At 37.4% G+C, this 25,796-nt stretch overlaps 1 protein-coding gene across 3 annotated transcripts in view; it reads right to left on the bottom strand.

Annotated features, from left to right (window-relative positions):
• The window catches only part of LOC139970681 (uncharacterized), a 97,022-nt gene that overhangs the window by 47,062 nt on the left and 24,164 nt on the right, over positions 1-25,796 (bottom strand). For all 3 annotated transcript variants that reach the window (XM_071976578.1, XM_071976577.1, XM_071976579.1), the window contains exons 6-12: positions 25,295-25,444; positions 24,025-24,111; positions 22,625-22,693; positions 21,218-21,320; positions 19,967-20,087; positions 17,320-17,415; positions 16,634-16,762 (exon numbers count right to left, since the gene is read on the bottom strand). In XM_071976578.1, coding sequence (XP_071832679.1) covers positions 16,634-16,762; positions 17,320-17,415; positions 19,967-20,087; positions 21,218-21,320; positions 22,625-22,693; positions 24,025-24,111; positions 25,295-25,444 — 755 coding nt within the window. The remainder of the gene's footprint in view (positions 1-16,633; positions 16,763-17,319; positions 17,416-19,966; positions 20,088-21,217; positions 21,321-22,624; positions 22,694-24,024; positions 24,112-25,294; positions 25,445-25,796) is intronic.

The following is a 25,796-nucleotide window of genomic DNA, read 5'->3' on the forward strand; positions in this document are numbered from 1 at the left end:
AGAAGTTTGAAAACCTTATATTAATTTGTGGACATGAGCCCTGCAGTAGTAGATAAATTAGTTGTACATTTGAGCAGTTAATGCTCTGCTCGGAATCACTTCCTCAAGGAATTGGACACCACAGCCTCAAGAGGCATGAATTTAAGCTGGTAACACTGCCAACTCAATCAGGTCTTTATAAACAAACTTGGCATGACAATAATGGAAAGCAATGAAACTATTCTAGGAATTAGAACAGAATTTCAAACACAACACATCAAGAAAGTAAATTTGAGAGCCACATTAATGCAAATTACCAGAATGCACACAATAATCACAACAGCTATTATTTTAAAGTAGGAGGACACTGGCCAAACTTTAGGCTCTATAATAAACAACAAAATCTGGATAGTAAACTGGTTTTCAGTTTATAAACATTTCAATTCAAAAGACCTACAAAGATCAACAAGTTACTTACAAAATTTGTCAGCTGAAGACAGTTATACAGTGTAGGTCAGATATGATCCAAACCAGGTTGATCAACTGATACTTTACAAAATGAACTCTGAAGATCTTTTGGGACTGGTTTATCAGCTATATATATGTTGCAGAGGCGCAAAAGCAACTTTCTGACGTCCGTTTCTACGAACTACTGGACAACGATCCCACCTCTCAATACCACAGACACCTAATTTCTTTGGTAAATTCGTTTAACGTTAAGGTAAGAGAAGAGGTTGTAAAGCTCATACCCTCCGCCCCCACACCCGCACCCTTCTACACACTCCCCAAAATACATAAACTTAAAGGCCTTGTCAGCAATCAATATAAGAATGCTGATAAACTGTCAGACCACGAGGTGTTCGAAATCGCTCGTAAACAACATATATTCGCCCCTGGTAGGCCTATTGTGTCTGGTATTGGTACCCTTACAGAATACATTTCAGCCTACGTTGACCATTTTTTACAACCTCTTCTCCCCAACATACCCAGCTATATTCAAGATAGCACCCATTTTCTTAACAGACTTAGGGAAGTCCCGCCCCTCATTGAAGGCACCATTCTGGTAACCATGGATGTTTCTGCCCTGTACACCAATATCCCCCATAGCGAAGGTGTCCTGGCTTGCAATAAAATGATGGCGTCTAATGATGTCACCCAACATGATGAGATCTCGCAGCTCATTAAGTTTATACTGGAGCATAATAATTTTACCTTCAATGGTCGTCATTATCTGCAAACCAAAGGCACAGCCATGGGTACCCGAATGGCCCCCTCATATGCTAATATTTTTATGTACTACCTAGAACAAGAATTACTTTCTTCATCCTCTTACAAACCATGTCTCTATGTACGATATATTGATGATATTTTCATGTTATGGGATAAGGGCGAACAAGAACTTGACAACTTTTTCACGTTTGCCAATGATTTTCACGATTCCATAAAGTTTACCACCGAACGGTCCACTAAGCAAATCCCCTTCCTCGACGTACTCGTCATGATCGATGATCGCAAAATAGAGACATCGGTGTATGCCAAACCAACTGATAGGCACTCTTATCTCCACTTTAATAGTTTTCATCCCCGCCACACCAAAAATTCCATTGTCTACAGCCAGTTACTCAGATACCGGCGTATCTGCTCACATGACCAAACTTTTCTCAATAAGGCCATTGAACTGTTTGAGTTTTTCCTTCAAAGGGGATACCCATACTGTATACTTAACTTCCACCTCAAACGGGTTCTGTCTCTACAACGTTCTAGTCTCCTAACCTATCGTAAAAAATCTGTTTCAGATAGACTACCCCTCGTTGTCACCTACCACCCCTCCCTTCGCCCCCTTTTCAATAAAATCAAACAATCTTGGGGCACTCTAGGTTCGGACCCCACAATAGCTGAACTCTTCAAAGCCCCCCCAGTCATAGCATATAGACAACCCCGCAACATCCGCTCAGTGCTGGTTCGCACTAATCTCGCCCCACCCAGTAATGAACCTGACAGTGGTAACATCCCCTGTAACAAACCTAGATGCTTGGTGTGCACACACCTCGACCCCTCCCCCGCTTTCCTCCACCGGGCCTCAGGCACCACTCTGAGACCTGGTAGATTTGGTTGCGACTCAGCCAATGTCATCTACCTGCTGTATTGTTGCAAGTGCCCCCAGGTCACCTATATTGGCGAAACCAGCACAAAGTTCAGACTCCGCTTCAATAATCACAAACTAAGTATCCGCAATAATAACCCAGGTTTCCCTGTTGCCGAACATTTTAATCTCCCCAATCACAACTTATCTGACCTCAAATTTGTCATTCTATACGGCTTCTTCAAAACCGCTCACGAAAGAAGCAACCGGGAACTAAAAACCATCTTACGCCTCAATACACACAACAATGGGCTCAACAGGGATCTCTCTTTTATGAGCATACATGCTAAGTTTAATACCAATAAGGTCTAGTTTCTTCCATTTCATTAGCACAACTGAAGAAGGGCCGTGTAAACGCTCGAAATATTTTGTTACCTATTTACGTTCTAAGTAATAAAGTTGGAAATGAAAGTATCATTTTTTTCCATTTTTTTCTTGTGGATATTCTTAACTTTCCAACACACGCCATCAGACATGTCTATATATATGTATATATATATATATATATATATAGATATATATATAGATATATATATAGATAGATATATATATAGATATATATATATATATATATATATATATATATATATATATATATATATATATATATACTGTCTACACATCACTTCATTCCACTGACCATGCAGCTTTACATAATTGTCTCTCTAAAATGTATCTACTGTTTATTCTTGAAGTAGATCATTTACCAACATAAGACTACTTCTATTAATGGTAGTACAGCTAATTGCCATTGGTGTGTGCTAAGGGTTGCTAAGGCAGAGGATATGTCACCTCTCATCATCAGTCGAGGGTATGGTTCAGTTGGTGGATTTTTTGCATTCTGCTGGGGAAGAATAAGACCACAGCTGTAAGTGTACATCCCCTCCCCTTTTTGTTCAGCCTCTCATGAAAGCATTTATTGGCACAGCCTTATATTTAGGGCTATTTATATACCATATTCATTCTACTAGTAGCACACTATGAAAGGGCAAACACAAAACCATGCTAATTTATTAGGGTTACTGTTTTGCAAAACAGGTACATGTACAATATTATGCTTTAGGCCACAGGCTACTTTCCAAACTGATGAGGTGCTTTAGTATCATGTTTTTTCACTATCCCAGGGCTCAATAAAATTAGACTGGCACGAAAGCACCAGAAACTACTCTGACTGCGCCAGAAAAAGGGAAAAGTAGGGGTTTGTTTGTAGCTGAAAATATTGTCTAAATATTACTCAGAATGCACCACTTGGTATGGTATGTTCCCTATGGTAACTATAGTGCAGGTTTCAACCACATTGTTCTTCCTTATGGTATGTTCCATATTGTAACTATAGTGCAGGTTTCAACCACATTGTTCTTCCTTATGGTATGTTCCCTATGGTAACTATAGTGCATGTTTCAACCACATTGTTCTTCCTTATGGTATGTTCCATATTGTAACTATAGTGCAGGTTTCAACCACATTGTTCTTCCTTATGGTATGTTCCCTATGGTAACTATAGTGCATGTTTCAACCACATTGTTCTTCCTTATGGTATGTTCCCTATGGTAACTATAGTGCAGGTTTCAACCACATTGTTCTTCCTTATGGTATGTTCCCTATGGTAACTATAGTGCATGTTTCAACCACATTGTTCTTCCTTATGGTATGTTCCCTATGGTAACTATAGTGCATGTTTCAACCACATTGTTCTTCCTTATGGTATGTTCCCTATGGTAACTATAGTGCATGTTTCAACCACATTGTTCTTCCTTATGGTATGTTCCATATTGTAACTATAGTGCAGGTTTCAACCACATTGTTCTTCCTTATGGTATGTTCCCTATGGTAACTATAGTGCAGGTTTCAACCACATTGTTCTTCCTTATGGTATGTTCCCTATGGTAACTATAGTGCAGGTTTCAACCACATTGTTCTTCCTTATGGTATGTTCCCTATGGTAACTATAGTGCAGGTTTCAACCACATTGTTCTTCCTTATGGTATGTTCCATATTGTAACTATAGTGCATGTTTCAACCACATTGTTCTTCCTTATGGTATGTTCCCTATGGTAACTATAGTGCATGTTTCAACCACATTGTTCTTCCTTATGGTATGTTCCCTATGGTAACTATAGTGCATGTTTCAACCACATTGTTCTTCCTTATGGTATGTTCCCTATGGTAACTATAGTGCATGTTTCAACCACATTGTTCTTCCTTATGGTATGTTCCCTATGGTAACTATAGTGCAGGTTTCAACCACATTGTTCTTCCTTATGGTATGTTCCCTATGGTAACTATAGTGCATGTTTCAACCACATTGTTCTTCCTTATGGTATGTTCCCTATGGTAACTATAGTGCATGTTTCAACCACATTGTTCTTCCTTATGGTATGTTCCCTATGGTAACTATAGTGCAGGTTTCAACCACATTGTTCTTCCTTATGGTATGTTCCCTATGGTAACTATAGTGCATGTTTCAACCACATTGTTCTTCCTTATGGTATGTTCCCTATGGTAACTATAGTGCAGGTTTCAACCACATTGTTCTTCCTTATGGTATGTTCCCTATGGTAACTATAGTGCAGGTTTCAACCACATTGTTCTTCCTTATGGTATGTTCCCTATGGTAACTATAGTGCAGGTTTCAACCACATTGTTCTTCCTTATGGTATGTTCCATATTGTAACTATAGTGCATGTTTCAACCACATTGTTCTTCCTTATGGTATGTTCCCTATGGTAACTATAGTGCATGTTTCAACCACATTGTTCTTCCTTATGGTATGTTCCATATTGTAACTATAGTGCAGGTTTCAACCACATTGTTCTTCCTTATGGTATGTTCCCTATGGTAACTATAGTGCATGTTTCAACCACATTGTTCTTCCTTATGGTATGTTCCATATTGTAACTATAGTGCAGGTTTCAACCACATTGTTCTTCCTTATGGTATGTTCCCTATGGTAACTATAGTGCATGTTTCAACCACATTGTTCTTCCTTATGGTATGTTCCCTATGGTAACTATAGTGCAGGTTTCAACCACACTGTTCTTCCTTATGGTATGTTCCCTATGGTAACTATAGTGCATGTTTCAACCACATTGTTCTTCCTTATGGTATGTTCCATATTGTAACTATAGTGCAGGTTTCAACCACATTGTTCTTCCTTATGGTATGTTCCCTATGGTAACTATAGTGCATGTTTCAACCACATTGTTCTTCCTTATGGTATGTTCCCTATGGTAACTATAGTGCATGTTTCAACCACATTGTTCTTCCTTATGGTATGTTCCCTATTGTAACTATAGTGCATGTTTCAACCACATTGTTCTTCCTTATGGTATGTTCCATATTGTAACTATAGTGCAGGTTTCAACCACATTGTTCTTCCTTATGGTATGTTCCATATGGTAACTATAGTGCAGGTTTCAACCACATTGTTCTTCCTTATGGTATGTTCCCTATTGTAACTATAGTGCAGGTTTCAACTGCATTGTTCTTCCTTATGGTATGTTCCCTATGGTAACTATTTTATAGTGCAGGTTTCAACCGCATTGTTCCTTCCCTATGGTATGTTCCCTATGGTAACTATTTTATAGTGCAGGTTTCAACTGCATTGTTTCTTCCTTATGGTATGTTCCCTATGGTAACTATTTTATACAGCAGGTTTCAACTGCAATGTTCCTTCCCTATGGTATGTTCCCTATGGTAACTATTTTATAGTGCAGGTTTCAACCGCAATGTTCCTTCCCTATGGTATGTTCCCTATGGTAACTATTTTATAGTGCAGGTTTCAACCGCCATGTTCCTTCCCTATGATATGTTCCCTATGGTAACTATTTTATAGAGCAGGTTTCAACTGCAATGTTCCTTCCCTATGGTATGTTCCCTATGGTAACTATTTTATAGTGCAGGTTTCAACCGCATTGTTCCTTCCCTATGGCATGTTCCCTATGGTAACTATTTTATAGTGCAGGTTTCAACCGCATTGTTCCTTCCCTATGGTATGTTCCCTATGGTAACTATTTTATAGTGCAGGTTTCAACTGCAATGTTCCTTCCCTATGGTATGTTCCCTATGGTAACTATTTTATAGTGCAGGTTTCAACCGCATTGTTCCTTCCCTATGGTATGTTCCCTATGGTAACTATTTAATAGTGCAGGTTTCAACTGCATTGTTCCTTCGCTATGGTATGTTCCCTATGGTAACTATAGTGCAAGTTTCAACCACATTGTTCCTTCCCTAGGCTATGTTCCCTATGGTAACTGTTTTATAGTGCAGGTTTCAACTGCATTGTTCTTCTTTATGGTATGTTCCCTATGGTAACTATAGTGCATGTTTCAACTACATTGTTCTTCCTTATGGTATGTTCCCTATTGTAACTATAGTGCAGGTTTCAACCACATTGTTCTTCCTTATGGTATGTTCCCTATTGTAACTATAGTGCAGGTTTCAACCACATTGTTCTTCCTTATGGTATGTTCCCTATGGTAACTATTTTATAGTGCAGGTTTCAAACGCATTGTTCCTTCCCTATGGTATGTTCCATATGGTAACTATTTAATAGTGCAGGTTTCAACTGAATTGTTCCTTCGCTATGGTATGTTCCCTATGGTAACTATAGTGCAAGTTTCAACCACATTGTTCCTTCCCTAGGCTATGTTCCCTATGGTAACTGTTTTATAGTGCAGGTTTCAACTGCATTGTTCTTCCTTATGGTATGTTCCCTATGGTAACTATAGTGCATGTTTCAACCACATTGTTCTTCCTTATGGTATGTTCCCTATTGTAACTATAGTGCAGGTTTCAACCACATTGTTCTTCCTTATGGTATGTTCCCTATTGTAACTATAGTGCAGGTTTCAACCACATTGTTCTTCCCTATGGTATGTTCCCTATGGTAACTATTTTATAGTGCAGGTTTCAACCGCATTGTTCCTTCCCTATGGTATGTTCCCTATGGTAACTATTTTATAGTGCAGGTTTCAACTGCATTGTTTCTTCCCTATGGTATGTTCCCTATGGTAACTTTAGTGCAGGTTTCAACCACATTGTTCTTCCCTATGGTATGTTCCCTATGGTAACTATTTTATAGTGCAGGTTTCAACCACATTGTTCCTTCCCTATGGTATGTTCCCTATGGTAACTATTTTATAGTGCAGGTTTCAACTGCATTGTTCCTTCCCTATGGTATGTTCCCTATTGTAACTATAGTGCAGGTTTCAACCACATTGTTCTTCCTTATGGTATGTTCCCTCGTAACTATTTTATAGTGCAGGTTTCAACCGCATTGTTCCTTCCCTATGGTATGTTCCCTATGGTAACTATTTTATAGAGCAGGTTTCAACTGCAATGTTCCTTCCCTATGGTATGTTCCCTATGGTAAATATAATGCAAGTTTCAACCACATTGTTCCTTCCCTATGGTATGTTCCCTATGGTAACTATTTTATAGAGCAGGTTTCAACTGCATTGTTTCTTCCCTATTGTATGTTCCCTATGGTAACTATAATGCAAGTTTCAACCACATTGTTCCTTCCCTATGGTATGTTCCCTATGGTAACTATTTTATAGAGCAGGTTTCAACTGCAATGTTCCTTCCCTATGGTATGTTCCCTATGGTAAATATAATGCAAGTTTCAACCACATTGTTCCTTCCCTATGGTATGTTCCCTATGGTAACTATTTTATAGAGCAGGTTTCAACTGCATTGTTTCTTCCCTATTGTATGTTCCCTATGGTAACTTAAGTGCAGGTTTCAACCACATTGTTCCTTCCCTATGGTATGCGCCCTATCGTCACTATTTTATAGAGCAGGTTTCAACTGCACTGTTCCTTCGCTATGGTATGTTCCCTATGGTAACTATTTTATAGAGCAGGTTTCAACTGCATTGTTCCTTCACTATGGTATGTCCCCTATGGTAACTATAGTGCAAGTTTCAACCACATTGTTCCTTCCCTAGGGTATGTTCCCTATGGTATGTTCTAATTTGGTAACTATTTTATAGTGCAGGTTTCAACTGCATTGTTTCTTCCCTATGGTATGTTCCCTATGGTAACTATAATGCAAGTTTCAACCACATTGTTCCTTCCCTATGGTATGTTCTAATTTGGTAACTATTTTATAGTGCAGGTTTCAACTGCATTGTTCCTTCCCTATGGTATGTTCCCTATGGTAACTTAAGTGCAGGTTTCAACCACATTGTTCTTCCTTATGGTATGTTCCCTATGGTAACTATTTTATAGTGCAGGTGTAAACTGCAATGTTCCTTCCCTATGGTATGTTCCCTAGATGGTAACTATTTTATAGAGCAGGTTTCAACTGCATTGTTTCTTCCCTATGGTATGTTCCCTAGGGTAACTATTTTATAGTGCAGGTTTCAACTGCATTGTTCCTTCCCTATGGTAACTATAATGCAACTTTCAACCACATTGTTCCTTCCCTATGGTATGTTCCCTATGGTAACTATTTTATAGAGCAGGTTTCAACTGCACTGTTCCTTCCCTATGGTATGTTCCCTATGGTAACTATTTTATAGAGCAGGTTTCAACTGCATTGTTCCTTCCCTATTGTATGTTCCCTATGGTAACTATTTAATAGGGCAGGTTTCAACCGCATTGTTCCTTCACTATGGTATGTCCCCTATGGTAACTATAGTGCAAGTTTCAACCACATTGTTCCTTCCCTAGGGTATGTTCCCTATGGTATGTTCTAATTTGGTAACTATTTTATAGTGCAGGTTTCAACTGCATTGTTTCTTCCCTATGGTATGTTCCCTATGGTAACTATAATGCAAGTTTCAACCACATTGTTCCTTCCCTATGGTATGTTCCCTATGGTAACTATTTTATAGAGCAGGTTTCAACTGCATTGTTTCTTCCCTATGGTATGTTCCCTAGGGTAACTATTTTATAGTGCAGGTTTCAACTGCATTGTTCCTTCCCTATGGTAACTATAATGCAACTTTCAACCACATTGTTCCTTCCCTATGGTATGTTCCCTATGGTAACTATTTTATAGAGCAGGTTTCAACTGCACTGTTCCTTCCCTATGGTATGTTCCCTATGGTAACTATTTTATAGAGCAGGTTTCAACTGCATTGTTCCTTCCCTATTGTATGTTCCCTATGGTAACTATTTAATAGTGCAGGTTTCAACCGCATTGTTCCTTCACTATGGTATGTCCCCTATGGTAACTATAGTGCAAGTTTCAACCACATTGTTCCTTCCCTAGGGTATGTTCCCTATGGTATGTTCTAATTTGGTAACTATTTTATAGTGCAGGTTTCAACTGCATTGTTCCTTCCCTATGGTATGTTCCCTATGGTAACTTAAGTGCAGGTTTCAACCACATTGTTCTTCCTTATGGTATGTTCCCTATGGTAACTATTTTATAGTGCAGGTGTAAACTGCAATGTTCCTTCCCTATGGTATGTTCCCTAGATGGTAACTATTTTATAGAGCAGGTTTCAACTGCATTGTTTCTTCCCTATGGTATGTTCCCTAGGGTAACTATTTTATAGTGCAGGTTTCAACTGCATTGTTTCTTCCCTATGGTAACTATAATGCAAGTTTCAACCACATTGTTCCTTCCCTATGGTATGTTCCCTATGGTAACTGTTTTATAGAGCAGGTTTCAACTGCATTGTTCCTTCGCTATGGTATGTTCCCTATGGTAACTATAGTGCAAGTTTCAACCACATTGTTCCTTCCCTAGGCTATGTTCCCTATGGTAACTGTTTTATAGAGCCGGTTTCAACTGCATTGTTCCTTCCCTATGGTATGTTCCCTATGGTAACTTAAGTGCAGGTTTCAACCACATTGTTGCTTCCCTATGGAATGTGCCCTATCGTCACTATTTTATAGAGCAGGTTTCAACTGCATTGTTCCTTCCCTATGGTATGTTCCCTATGGTAGCTATTTTATAGTGCAGGTTTTAACTGCATTGTTCCTTCCCTATGGTATGTTCCCTATGGTAACTTAAGTGCAGGTTTCAACTGCATTGTTCCTTCCCTATGGAATGTGCCCTATCGTCACTATTTTATAGAGCAGGTTTCAACTGCATTGTTCCTTCCCTATGGTATGTTCCCTATGGTAGCTATGTTATAGTGCAGGTTTCAACTGCATTGTTCCTTCCCTATGGTATGTTCCCTATGGTAACTATAGTGCAAGTTTCAACCACATTGTTCCTTCCCTAGGCTATGTTCCCTATGGTAACTGTTTTATAGTGCAGGTTTCAACTGCAATGTTCCTTCCCTATGGTATGTTCCCTATGGTAAATATAATGCAAGTTTCAACCACATTGTTCCTTCCCTATGGTATGTTCCCTATGGTAACTATTTTATAGTGCAGGTTTCAACTGCATTGTTTCTTCCCTATGGTATGTTCCCTATGGTAACTATTTTATAGTGCAGGTTTCATCTGCATTGTTCTTCCCTATGGTATGTTCCCTATGGTAACTTAAGTGCAGGTTTCAACCACATTGTTCTTCCCTATGGTATGTTCCCTATGGTAACTATTTAATAGTGCAGGTTTCAACTGCATTGTTTCTTCCCTATGGTATGTTCCCTATGGTAACTATTTTATAGTGCAGGTTTCATCTGCATTGTTCTTCCCTATGGTATGTTCCCTATGGTAACTTAAGTGCAGGTTTCAACCACATTGTTCCTTCCCTATGGTAAGTTCCCTATGGTAACTATTTAATAGTGCAGGTTTCAACTGCATTGTTTCTTCCCTATGGTATGTTCCCTATGGTAACTATTTGATAGTGCAGGTTTCATCTGCATTGTTCTTCCCTATGGTATGTTCCCTATGGTAACTTAAGTGCAGGTTTCAACCACATTGTTCTTCCCTATGGTATGTTCCCTATGGTAACTATTTTATAGTGCAGGTTTCAACTGCATTGTTTCTTCCCTATGGTATGTTCCCTATGGTAACTATTTTATAGTGCAGGTTTCATCTGCATTGTTCTTCCCTATGGTATGTTCCCTATGGTAACTTAAGTGCAGGTTTCAACCACATTGTTCTTCCCTATGGTATGTTCCCTATGGTAACTATTTTATAGAGCAGGTTTCAACTGCATTGTTCCTTCCCTATGGTATGTTCCCTATGGTAACTATTTTATAGTGCAGGTTTCATCTGCATTGTTCTTCCCTATGGTATGTTCCCTATGGTAACTTAAGTGCAGGTTTCAACCACATTGTTCTTCCCTATGGTATGTTCCCTATGGTAACTATTTAATAGTGCAGGTTTCAACTGCATTGTTTCTTCCCTATGGTATGTTCCCTATGGTAACTCTTTTATAGTGCAGGTTTCATCTGCATTGTTCTTCCCTATGGTATGTTCCCTATGGTAACTTAAGTGCAGGTTTCAACCACATTGTTCTTCCCTATGGTATGTTCCCTATGGTAACTATTTTATAGTGCAGGTTTCAACTGCATTGTTTCTTCCCTATGGTATGTTCCCTATGGTAACTATTTTATAGTGCAGGTTTCATCTGCATTGTTCTTCCCTATGGTATGTTCCCTATGGTAACTTAAGTGCAGGTTTCAACCACATTGTTCTTCCCTATGGTATGTTCCCTATGGTAACTATTTTATAGAGCAGGTTTCAACTGCATTGTTCCTTCCCTATGGTATGTTCCCTATGGTAACTATTTTATTGTGCAGGTTTCAACTGCATTGTTCCTTCCCTATCGAATGTTCCCTATGGTAACTATTTGATAGTGCAGGTTTCATCTGCATTGTTCTTCCCTATGGTATGTTCCCTATGGTAACTTAAGTGCAGGTTTCAACCACATTGTTCTTCCCTATGGTATGTTCCCTATGGTAACTATTTTATAGTGCAGGTTTCAACTGCATTGTTTCTTCCCTATGGTATGTTCCCTATGGTAACTATTTTATAGTGCAGGTTTCATCTGCATTGTTCTTCCCTATGGTATGTTCCCTATGGTAACTTAAGTGCAGGTTTCAACCACATTGTTCTTCCCTATGGTATGTTCCCTATGGTAACTATTTTATAGAGCAGGTTTCAACTGCATTGTTCCTTCCCTATGGTATGTTCCCTATGGTAACTATTTTATAGTGCAGGTTTCATCTGCATTGTTCTTCCCTATGGTATGTTCCCTATGGTAACTTAAGTGCAGGTTTCAACCACATTGTTCTTCCCTATGGTATGTTCCCTATGGTAACTATTTAATAGTGCAGGTTTCAACTGCATTGTTTCTTCCCTATGGTATGTTCCCTATGGTAACTCTTTTATAGTGCAGGTTTCATCTGCATTGTTCTTCCCTATGGTATGTTCCCTATGGTAACTTAAGTGCAGGTTTCAACCACATTGTTCTTCCCTATGGTATGTTCCCTATGGTAACTATTTTATAGTGCAGGTTTCAACTGCATTGTTTCTTCCCTATGGTATGTTCCCTATGGTAACTATTTTATATTGCAGGTTTCATCTGCATTGTTCTTCCCTATGGTATGTTCCCTATGGTAACTTAAGTGCAGGTTTCAACCACATTGTTCTTCCCTATGGTATGTTCCCTATGGTAACTATTTTATAGAGCAGGTTTCAACTGCATTGTTCCTTCCCTATGGTATGTTCCCTATGGTAACTATTTTATTGTGCAGGTTTCAACTGCATTGTTCCTTCCCTATCGAATGTTCCCTATGGTAACTATTCTACAGTGCAGGTTTCAACGGCATTGCTCCTCCCCTTCAATAGTGACTATTGATTTCCTGAAATGGATTTGGAGAGAAAAAGAGGTTATCTGTCAGAAAATCTAACAGAGATTCTAATTGGTTGAAATTTGATGTTGGCAAATCAGGAGTTCGTTTAGATTGCTTCAAGTGAATCATTTCAAATCACTCATTGTAGCAGATTCATAACACTATAACAATGCAGTGTGTGTACGACTCCAAAGGTTTTACACTCAGCAGCTATGACTCATAGATCAAACTGATAACTTGAATGATTCAGTAAACCCCATAGCAAACAATAGGTACCTTCTAAATACTAACAAATTTTTGGAATTCTCATAGTTATAAGGTTTTCAGGCTTTCACCTATGTTCACCTTTGACCTCTACAAAAACCTGAAGGAATTTTGTACTCACTAAGGTGGAAAGACATACAAAATTCAAGCTTTTGCAGTTCCGGTATTTACAAGGTTTTCAGCCTTTCATCTCTGTTGACTGATATTAAATGACTTTTGACCTCCACAAAAACAATAAGGTTCTCGATGTCACTAAAGTGGATCCAGGATTAAGTGTGAACTTGATCCAAGCTTAACTAAGTCCTGGAGTGATCATGTTTACAAGGCCTTTTAAACTTTAATATCTGGTGACCTGAATGATCTTGGTACTGCCACAGACATACAACAAACTCTGTACTTACTAAAGTGTTATGTTAGGAATTTACATGGTTGGTAGATTTTCAGGTTTTGACCTCTGTTGACCTCAAATGAACCTTGACATCCACTCATTCAATGGGATTGTTGCATTCACATAGGAGAATCTATATTTACAATGAAGGGAGTTTTAGCTATACTTGAGCTTGATGGACTGTTTCATGCTCATTCAAGTTATCATTAAACATATCATGCTATTGTGTTTACAAACCACAGTATTACACGCATGCACACTTACTACACCATCACATAGATTCCTTACCCATTCTGCAAAGATTTTGACGACTATCTGAGCGGAGCGCCACCATCGGTTGGCGCGGAGCGTACAAGAAAATTTTTGGTTTTACAAACCCCCCAGATGGCCGGAAACGGTCCTTCCCGAGTGTTTATTCTGGTTCCCTGGCCTCATACTAACTTGAGACACCTCATTCAATATCACTTTTAAAACCAAAAACAAACAAGTTAAAATAGTACACAAGTAATGCAATACTACATAATGTATTTAAAATTTGCAAGGTATGTGTACAGAGTAGTCTTACTTTCAACTTCTGATACTTGTAGATACAAAGAGAGGCCAGAATTGTCTTCGATACGACTGTAACTAGTAAATGTTTAAGTTAGCCTAATAAGAGAAGGCGAGAGCTATCCGACGATTGCCATCTAATGCAAATTTCTTCAGCACAGCATCAACGTCAATTGCAAAGTCTCTGTGGATGTCAGTGGCGTAGCCAGGATTTTTTAAGTAAGTGCGCTGGGGGGGGGGGCTTGACCATTTCCTGGGAGGGGCGTCTTGTTACTATCTAAGCGGAGCGCCACCATCTGTTGGCGCGCAGCGTACCTCAATTTTTTTAGCTAAAAGGCCTCCTAGATCGTCGGAAATGACACTTCCCAAGCCTTGTAAGCAGGTGCGTCAATCCGATTTGAAACGTGGGGGAGTGGGGACGTAATTGATTCGAGTATTCCGGCCGCAAGTACTATCTAAGCGGAGCGCCACCATCGGTCGGCGCGCAGCGTACCAAGAAAATTTCAGATTTCAACATCTGCCAGATCGCTGGAGATGGTACTTGCCAGGCTGGATAGCAGCCATCTAGATGCGTGATTTCGGGAGAAAATTACAAATTCGTCACTCAGGAAATCTGCAATAAAAGTTCATGAGGCCTTAATTTTTGGTGGATTATTTCTGGTATTAGCGATTCCAATGGACATCAACATTAGAACCCAGTGCAAGTTGACAAATGATGTGGCGAACGGGAAACCCCAGCCCCATTTTGCCCTATGTTTCAGGATAGAAAACCCTAACTTGTTCAAACCCATGACAACTAACAATCTGTGAATAAATTTACTTCGAAATGGGCACATTATATTGCACCAAGTCGGTCAATGAATGACCCCAGGGCCTCAGATATAGCCTAGCCTATAGGAACCATGCCACAAAATGTCCCCGGACATACTATAGGAGAAAGGAAGCTATCCGCCGCCGACTGCATGTGCGACTGCGGTCGAAGGGTTGTTCATGAGTGGTCATCAAGGAGATTCGAGACCATTCAGACCAATGATATATTTTCCGCACATGTAATTTTTTTTCGACACCCAAAATCCCAGTGGGAGTGCAACCACGACTAGGGGCTACAAGCTTTCATGGGGCTGTTGCCCCCACGCCCCCCCCCCCTTGCCTACGCCACTGGTGGATTTGCATGAGTGCCAAACCGCTGAGTCTCTCTTCATTCATTGTAGAACGCATGTAGTTTTATATTCTGTGCATTGAAAGACCTTTCAGCAGTTGCCGAAGCTATTGGCATGGTTAATCATGGTTAGTCTTAACTAGATGTTAAGAAACTGGCAAGATCGGATTCTAGTCTTTTTGGTGGGTAGAGTGTTGAATGAAACGGCACGCGATAGAAATGACAGCCTAGATGACAGAAGAATAGGTCACCTAATTTAGCCATATTCTTGCTACATTCATTTCAATAGTTTTTCCTGTCTAGACTCTTAAACTCGTCCAGCAAGCTTATGGATTTGAATTATGGGTGTTTTAAAAAAAATATAACTTAGCCCAAAAAATTGTAGGTCTGGGCCTACAGTGCTACATACTGGCTAGGCCCTGTAGGCCCGGGCCTTCAGTGCTACATACTGGCTACGCCCCTGGGAGTATCAGGTTCCATGGAAACTGTCATAATTCCAATGTTACTAGCTTTCAACCTGGCAATCTCCCTTACATAAAAGAAACACTAATACGGTGCCTCATTATACAAAATTCTGCAGACACATTAATCACTGAAGTAATGAAATAGATTGATGACAAAGTGTGGATAAACTTTGGTCCTAACTTCTTCAAACCATTTTGCTGAAGCATCTGATCAACTGCATGAAAGGAACAACTGCTCAAGTTCATTCAGTTCAAATCAATGCTGATGTTAATAACAAACCTTAAATAATGTCAAAGTTGGATAGAGAGGGGAACATTGAGAACCTTTTACATATATTAGCTATGAATAGTATTACTTATTATTATTTATTATACAAAATTATACAAAAATTTACTTGAGCTTTACTTTCAAACTCCTCTACAAACAAATATTATACCTTCTTTTATCCAACAGAGAAACACCTGCCACACAGAGAAACACCTGCCACACAGAGAAACACCTGCCACAAGGGTTAGTTTAGCCAAAATGCAAGTATTAAAGAAATATTATGACAAAAAGCACATGGATATCATTGATTTCAAAATAAATTTATTCATGAACATCCAGTTTTCCTGCAAAATTCTCCCTTTGTGGAAGTCACTTGATTGTTATATTCAAAAGTGTTATATGACAACCCGACACAATGGCTTCCTCTACTTGATTTCAGGAACTGAAGCAAAGAATAATGTAAGACTACTTCATATGTTATCAATTTCAAGACTGGTTTGCCAGTCATATTTAAAAAGAATGAATTCTTGAAACAAGGATTTTAGATTGACATGTCTATTTTGAAAGTCATACCAACATTCTTGCTGAACCGAATTCTTTTTGGAAATAAACACTTGACCCATTTTCACAATATAACTAATTTATGGTTTAAAAACAATTTTATAATATGTAAAGATCTTACTATAAAATGAAGAATAGGATAGTTACCAGATGACCATATATCTTCTTAATACTCCTGCCACTGCGTATATCCCATACCCTGATGCTATGATCCATTGATCCAGTGATGATCCTTCTCCGATCAAACATCAAGGTACAAACTGCATCCATATGCCCCTATAATGCAAAGCATGGTGACAGCCAAGTTTAAGAATTACTTTAAGTTACAAAGAAAGGTAGAAAATTTCCTTTTGTGCAGTTGCATCTTTGTTAGTAAACATGTAAGACTTTGAAATGTTTACCCTGTAAAGCGCTTTCTTTGCATGGTAAAAGACAAAGGAACAACCTGGCATGGGCATAAATAATAACATATTTTGAATTCAGTTTATGTTACATAAATTAAATTGAGATGTTTGTTTAACTTGTGAAGTTGTTAGTACTGCTGCTAGGAACAGAGTTCATCAAGATGACAATGATTATTATTAACAATGAAAAACACTTATTGTCATGCATTAGATTTTATATAAATAATTGCATAGTTTTACTGGAATAAATTAAATGAAACCAAAACAATATTAGAATATTGCAGAACTGACAAGATGCTAAGCTGTATCAAAAAGAAAACTTATCTGTGAAATGTTCTAAGTACTCCAAACCCATGCTTTGGTTTGTCCCTTACCCTGCACAGGACAACAAATATGTGACTACTTACAAATAAATAGCGGAACCGTTACCTGTAATCGGCGTACCCTCTTTATTGGCTTAATACCGTCAATTCTTTTTGGTAAAGTAACTGAAGCCTCCTGCACCCTTCTCGATGAGCCTGCACTCTGGTTAAGAAAAAGATTATAGTGATGATGCAATCTCGATCCCAGACAATTGATAACAGAAGGTTTGCACCAATCTTAGATGCACCCATATATGTAAAACAGAGTAGTAGCACCTGAATTATTTCATAAGTTTAGTAAAATAACAAACAACAGCAACTGAAGTGTCCCCCACAATGCCAAAAAGATTTTATGAAAACTTTTAATGGATATTTGTGTCAACCAACTGTATAGTAAGAAATTGTCAGAGAAAACACAAGGTTGGCAAAAACTCATGAACACTGGCAATTGTAGTTAAAATGATGCAAATATTAGCACCATTTTGCATCTAATCCCTGTTACCAAAACAAAACTTTCTCAAAGATGGTTAACCGTCAAACTTTGTGATTCCTCCTGCATTATAATTAAAATTGGTAACAGAGAGTAGAGCCTATATGGTGACATGAAAAGTCATATTAATGTAAGTGTTAATTAGATGTAAATTCTCAAACTCCTTAAATGGGTGAAAGTTTGGCCTTGCCCCTCACACCACGGGGGCTGGCTATATGCCTGCTACCATAAAACAGTGAATTCAAAGAGTTGTGGAATCAGTTATATGCTTTAAATGACCAAGGAGTAAACAGTTTGAGTCTTATTCAGGTTTATTTAAGCTACAAACTTCAAATCGGTAAAATGATTGTCTCTCATAATTGCATCGTTAAACCAGAGTGAAGACCCCCCTAGTGGTTACTTGCCTCAACAGATTATGCAGAACAAGCTTTCAACTAGTTTACTTATTCTGGTATGTCTTTGTAGCATGTTACATCACAGGAATTGGTGCTAACTGGTGCAAATTGATAAACTGAATTCAGCTTACTGTCGGTATTTAATGGTCAGAAGGAAATCACCTTTCAATGGTACTTTGCAGATAATCTTTGACTACTGGTCATCATTTTCTGGTCATCTATAGATGTAGTTCCGGAAATTGTCACAACATTTTTTTACTGGTAGAAATGGGATGTCCATTCTGGTGGCAGACTTCATGTGTTAACAAATTCTGACAAAATTGACAGAGCTGCTATGATCTCGAGGGAGTGAACTGGTACTTCTCTAGAACAATTGGGTCCATTATAATGATCTTGTTGAATGTTTTGTGTTTATACACCTTCGCCTAAATATGATTTTGAAGAATTTTTGAAGAATTAGTTCCCAAGTAGCAATTCCTGTGATGTAACAAACTGAATTCAGCTTACTGTCGGTATTTAATGGTCAGAAGGAAATCACCTTTCAATGGTACTTTGCAGATAATCTTTGACTACTTGGCTAGCTGAAATTAGCTATGATATATTACAGCTCGTATGTACCGTATATGGTATGGTGAGAGGGAAATACTACTGAAAGTATGGTTTGGAATACTATTGAAAGTTGATATTTGCAAATAGATTGCAAGTCTAGATTCCATATGCATGTTATTTAGTATTTACTACACACTGTGTCCTTTCACATACAGGTGCCCTGCAACCAAGACTGATCTTATCATTACATTTAAGGATGTTGCTAAGTCAGAAGAAAGTTTGAGTCATTTTTAGGCTACTTTGAATGATCTTCTATGCATATTTTGCCCACTGCCAAGTGATAAAATTTGCCAACACTGACATTAAGTGCAGCACACATGATGAGGATGAATTTCCAAATATTTTAAAAATATTAAACACTGTGAACCCTTATAACCTTGGTGTAAAATATTCCCTTTTTGAGGTTTCATGTTCACAATGTTTTCAGGTTCTCATCTCTGTTGACTGCAAATGACATTTGACCTGCATAAAAATATGAGACAATATGTTGTCCATCAAAAGAGTAATTTTCCGTACACATATAAAAATTGAACAAATTTTGGTCTTTGAGAGATACATATAGTTTTCACATTTTGGCAACTGCTGACCTTAAATAACCTTTGACCTTCACCAAAGTGCTCATCATAGGGAAGCCATACGTCAAATATGAGATCTTGTGAAGTTTTCTATCTTGAGATATTGTGCCTACAAGGTTTTCAGGGTTTGACCTCTAATGACCTTAAATGACCTTGAGGTACACCAAATTGTGTAAAATTCTTACACTATATTAGCCAATCTTACTTTGAATATATGAGCTTCTTTGTTGTTCAGGTTCTGGTGATACAGCATTTTTGAGATTTTCACATTTTGCCATCTGCTGACCCCAAATGACCTCTGCTCAAAACAATTCTTGTACTAATTATGGAGAAGCCACATGCCAAATATGAGGGCTGCAGATGTTACCTACCTTGAGATATTGTGTTTACCAGCTAGGACATCACATACACACACGCACGTGTACACACGCCAACTAGACTGTATAAACTGCGTAGGCAGGCAAGTAACCTAAAACAAGGAACTATGTGGCTATTAATTGAATAAGGCTTTGTTTACAAGAAACAGGCTTAGATTAAAAATAAAACAAACCTTGAAATCAATGCTTAACACCACAGAATAACACTGACAAGTGCAATTAAAGTTGCCTGAAAAATATGGAAAGTCTTATCCTTGCAATCACCTACCAAGAGATCATGGGCTTGCCCAGGGTCTGGTCTAACATCAAGGGCAAAATCAGCTCTTTTGCTCATGTCCTGCCTTCTCCTTGCTCTTCTACCCAGCGCTCCCCATCCTTCTTCTTTAGAGCTGAGGAAAGAGAACATCAAAACATACATTAGCATCAGCAGAGTCAATTGTAATTGTCAAACTCACAAGCTTTGCACACTGTTCTACTTTGGACCAATTAATGATAGACTTTTAGCTACTTATTAAAGTGATACAATCATAGAATAATTAGATGTTTGCAAAACGAGTATGAAATTTGATTATTTCAGTTGCAGTAAAGGTTTGGACAAACCAAAGCATACCAGCTTACATGCTAAAACATTACTTGGAAGTTCCTGTATTTACAATAAATTGGTTGAAAGAATGAACTGCTTTATATTTCAGACAGTTGTAACTCCAAAAATGAGAGATAAATATAAATAGGAGAGGGTGGGGGTGGGGGGGGGAGAGTGGTATTGTTTTACGAAAGAATACATTTACAACTTTGCATAATGCAATTGAAAATGCTCCATTTATACTCCTACTACTATTGCAAAGTATGGTAAAGGGTGCACCATCCACTGCTGACCATTTTACAGATACATATTTTTTTATTAGGATTCTCTGTACAAAGTTAAACCAAAACGAAAATTCTTGTGATTGCAAATTTTGAGAATTTCTTTTGAGTTCCTAGTGAGAAATATTCATGAGGAGCATGAAAATTGGTCCAATTAACTGCTGAAACAACATATAATGCATAACACATAATACCATGAATACATAACAACCACTACTTTTTCAAAGGAAGTAACATCTTGTACTTCAAAGGTATAAGATTATGGTCACTACTCCAAATATGTCACATGTACTGTTCATCAAGTTGATCAGAACTGATCATATAAACGAAGATGTTATAACACTTCAATCAATGCATGACAGAGTATTACATGCATATAAAAGTCAATTCTCTTTATCACAAAACTGGTTATATTTCATTAAATCTCAACCATTGAAATATGCAATTTAGTCTTTTTAGCTTTTTAGCTAAATTAAACATGAACAAACTATGACAACTATGGTTGTTTTAACAGCATTCAGTCCATTTGAACAATTAGGATATTTTAATCAATACTTGTGATTTGATTCATTATGAAAAATTGAGGGGAGAGGGCTTGGGAAAAGGGAGAGGGGATGGAGAGGAGGTAACAGGTCTTTCTTATCTGATAATATACCCTTCATCTTGAGGAGTCCCTGCCTCATTTTCATCTTCACCTTTACCAGTGATAGCATCTATCTGACTCTGTGTGGTTGCCATGAAAGTAACTGGGAGCTCAACTAATGAATGAAAAAATGCACTTAACTCTATTAGACTATATCATTATTACTAAAATTATGTCATATTTTACTAGCTTTAAACTATGCTAAAGTCTGGCTACATGTTAATTTTTCGGGAACTTATTCAATTGCTGAATACTTAGTTGGTTAATTCTTGACAGCTTGAAAATCTATGATTAAACAAATCACCTGAACTTTCAATACTCAACCACTGAAGTCATAAGTTAAATTTTAAGATGACTCTGACATTATAATTACTTTTAAACTTTATCCATATGAGTTAAAAGCTTGATTAACTTGTGGCATGAAGGCCAAGCACTACTTCTACTAATATTTACAATGTTTCCAAGTCTCCACACATGACAGGTCAGAGCTTCTGCTAATCAGACCACATGGTTAACATAGCCCTTGTTACATTTAAGAATGTTGTTCCCTATACACATACAACGGCAAAATAGATAATGTCCCCAGCTGCCAACAGATGGCAACTAAAAGTTGGTAGGAAGTTTAGAAGAAGGATGCCAGTCAAATAAATTATACTTGTTGGGAGGAAGCGAGAAGCATTCTATGGCAATCACACAAGATAAATATAGATGAAAGACTAATTGATATTCCTAAAATTCAACTTTAGGGTAAGCATAATATGCTTTGGCACAAGTAGCACATTTATCGTTGTGAAATCTATAAACATAAAGAGATCTAATAACCCACCCATAATCTGCTTTGGCACAGATAGCACATTTATAGTTCTAAATCTATAAACATAAAGAGATCTAATAACCCACCCATAATCTGCTTTGGCACAGGTAGCTCATTTATAGTTCTAAATCTATAAACATAAAGAGATCTAATAACCCACCCATAATCTGCTTTGGCACAGGTAGCACATTTATAGTTCTAAATCTATAAACATAAAGAGATCTAATAACCCTCCCATAATCTGCTTTGGCATAGATAGCACATTTATAGTTCTAAATCTATAAACATAAAGAGATCTAATAACCCACCCATAATCTGCTTTGGCACAGGTAGCACATTTATAGTTCTAAATCTATAAACATAAAGAGATCTAATAACCCTCCCATAATCTGCTTTGGCATAGATAGCACATTTATAGTTCTAAATCTATAAACATAAAGAGATCTAATAACCCACCCATAATCTGCTTTGGCACAGGTAGCACATTTATAGTTCTAAATCTATAAACATAAAGAGATCTAATAACCCACCCATAATCTGCTTTGGCACAGATAGCACATTTATAGTTGTGAAATCTATAAACATAAAGAGATCTAATAACCCACCAACACCACTGGCTGTTCTCTCTGCTTTCTGTTCATCTTGAGGTGGAGGACTGTCTGAACTAGATGAGTCTGGGGTGAAAGCAAAGTACATAAACTAAAGCTTGGATCAAATTTTACAGAATGTCTCAGTTATTAATTTTTGGAAAAACAGCCGGCTATATTACTTGATAATGCTTCATATGAACTGTTAGTCCAAAGTCAAAATGCTTACAGTACCATTATTGGAACTTTTGCAGAGCAGATAACAACTGAACTATTCCAGGATAAGAATTTTAGAAACAAGCAGGGACAAATCTGGCAAGTATTTAATGTTCACATTCATAGACACTTTACTAAAGTAATATAGAAGCTCTAGAATACAGACAGGTTAATGAGCATTAATGACCATGCTTAATAACCTGTCTGTATTCTGTGTGTGTTTTTGTCATTTCTGTTACTGTTACTTGTCATTCAGTCTTTGAAGAAGATCCTGCTAGGATCGAACATCAGGCCAACTTACTTTTACACATTCTATTTGAACCATTCAGTGATTTCTCGACTCAACCAACAACCCACTGTAAAAGCATGGCAATCATGTTGCAGTGGAAACCCATACTTTGGAAGTGTGGCTCAATTCCCTATTAGCTGCTAATATTTTCAAAAGGAAGAAGCTGGACTAAGTGCTACTTAAAACAAATAGTATTTGAGTGTTCTTAAAAGGCTTGACAAGGTTTAAACCTCTAAATAAGGATGAGAAAAGTTCAGAGGGGAATTTATTAAGTAAAGGAACTCTTTATGTTAACATCCTGGTGAAAGTTTCATTCAATTCCCACTTTCCATTATCAAGAGAGAATTATAAGTTTGTTTTGTATCAAGAGTGAACTTTCCAAAGCAGGTGTGATGTCATAGATCGCATATTGACAAAATGTGTTTTGTTTCTCTTCCTATTTTTCACTCATTGCTTTGAGCTTGGGTTGGGTACCATTCCAACCTTCTCTGTACAGAGGTTGTATAGCTTACGTATATTAATACCCAATCAGCAAGAGCGTATTCATATTCTGAAGCATCCACAATTAAAGGTACACAGCTGAGTTAGAAATCTGATTTAATAAAATATTGTAGTCGTGCATCTTACATGATATCACACTACATAAAATACAAACTAAAAAGGAAAATATCTTGAAAATGACAAGTAGGAATTGAATGAAACATTCACCAGTATCCTTAGATTACAATCCTTTTTGTCTAAAATAAACATGCCTCTTCACAATCCTTTTAAAACTGAAACTCAAGTATCTCATAAGTTACAAGTTATAAAAAAGTATGACAAATTTTCTGACACAAACTGGAACTGTTGATTTCTCTACACTTTCAATACATCAATCATCTCAAATAAATTTCACATGTTTAATATGACTTACCTTCATCTACATCCAAACTCCTGGGTCTTATTCTTTCCAGAAACTCTTTGACTCGATGTTCACAATAATTTCTCAATTCATCTTTAACTATAAGAAAAACAAAACATGAGGTGCATATTTTATGCACTCTTGCATGAAATATTGTCAGTACAGGTGTTGGTTCAAACTATGATGAACTGAAAGATTTGCATTTCCATGCCTCATGGATGAGCAAAAAAATTGCTAATGTGGCACAAAGCCCAAACACTTGAACTTTCAATAAATTTCCATTTCCATGTATTTTCATGAATTGGATAATTCACCACCAATTACCTTGAAGACAGGCCAGAGCTTGTCATTGGTCCACTCACTTTAGACAAATCTAACTCACAATGTTCTGGTCTTTAATAATCTTTGAGAGTCAGTTAAAACATATTCATCAAATCTATCACATGAGTCTAATATGTAATGTGAACATTTTTTGAAGCCAGGGTATTTATTTATATCTGTGGACTGAAGTAACAATTACTTTTAAGATGTTAATCAATGCAATAAGTTCAAACAAGGTTGAGGGTTGCATATTCTTCTAATCCCATCAAGGTTGCTCAGAATGTAATACATCAACAGTAAGACACACATTAAATTAAGTTGCATTATTTCGTCTGTGTTGCATATATAAACACTTATTGAAAGGTCTATGGATATCAATGAACAATATTTTCCTAATCACTCTAATAGGAATATAAAATCATGAAATTAGCTGCAACTCCCATCAAAATACATCAAAGATTGACCATTTGACCAGTCTTCTCTTAATTCTATTTTTATTTTTGAATAAACATTAGATAATTATGCACTTTAATGATGTAACAGGAGTGACTGCCTAATTTTCTGTTCTGTTATCCCTTGTCACTACAACCATTGTTTCAAGGACACTGAACACAGGTTTGTGGCCTAAGGTGATTTTTTGAAATATGTTGTCTTCTTTGAAAAGAGGAAGATCACAATATTCAAAAGATATAAGTGAGCTCGCAATTAAAGGTTAACTTATAAGGGCTAAAATATGAAAATTTCTTGGGTGTAGCACTCCACCTCATATTTTGCACATATTAAATGAGTTTCCAGATTAATTAAAACTTTCATATGTGTATATATTCTGGGAAGAAAAGAGCTTTCAGAAAATGTCAACAGTTTTTGTATTAGATTATCACACACATCAAATGTACTGAATATAGGACAAATTGACTAGGTGTCCATAGTACTTTAAGCAGTAATGGTTATTACAACTAACCTTGTGGCACCTTCTGGTGGGGTACTTTCACTTCCTTAGCATTGGTGATTACTGTAAGCATCTCACAATAGGCTGCTCTCCAGTCAATAGAATTATTTTTCATGCAATCAAGTAGCATATCATCTAAGTCGAGAATTCCCTCCACCAATCCTACAAAAGAGTAAAAACCAATGGCTTAGTGGTGCTATGCCATAATAACATGATAATTGAGATATACAGATGGTAAAAAGAGGCAAAGTAGACAAATCAATGGTATTAATTTATAATATTATTGTGTTACAAATACGAATGTGAGCCACTATGGCAAACTATAGGCCAAATATTAAAAGGCAGTTTGATTGTATTTCATAACGATCCAAATATGATGTATTTCATTTCTGTGTCTCACAACCTAGTTCATAGTACTAGTAAACATTTCTGGCCGTCATTCTAATGCAATGAATAAGAGTGGTTCAGGATTACCCTTAGAGCAAAGGCATTAACCCCCTTATTTTTAACTCTC

This window comes from Apostichopus japonicus, chromosome 8, assembly GCF_037975245.1.
Source record: "Apostichopus japonicus isolate 1M-3 chromosome 8, ASM3797524v1, whole genome shotgun sequence".
In the NCBI taxonomy this organism is placed as follows: domain Eukaryota; kingdom Metazoa; phylum Echinodermata; class Holothuroidea; order Aspidochirotida; family Stichopodidae; genus Apostichopus; species Apostichopus japonicus.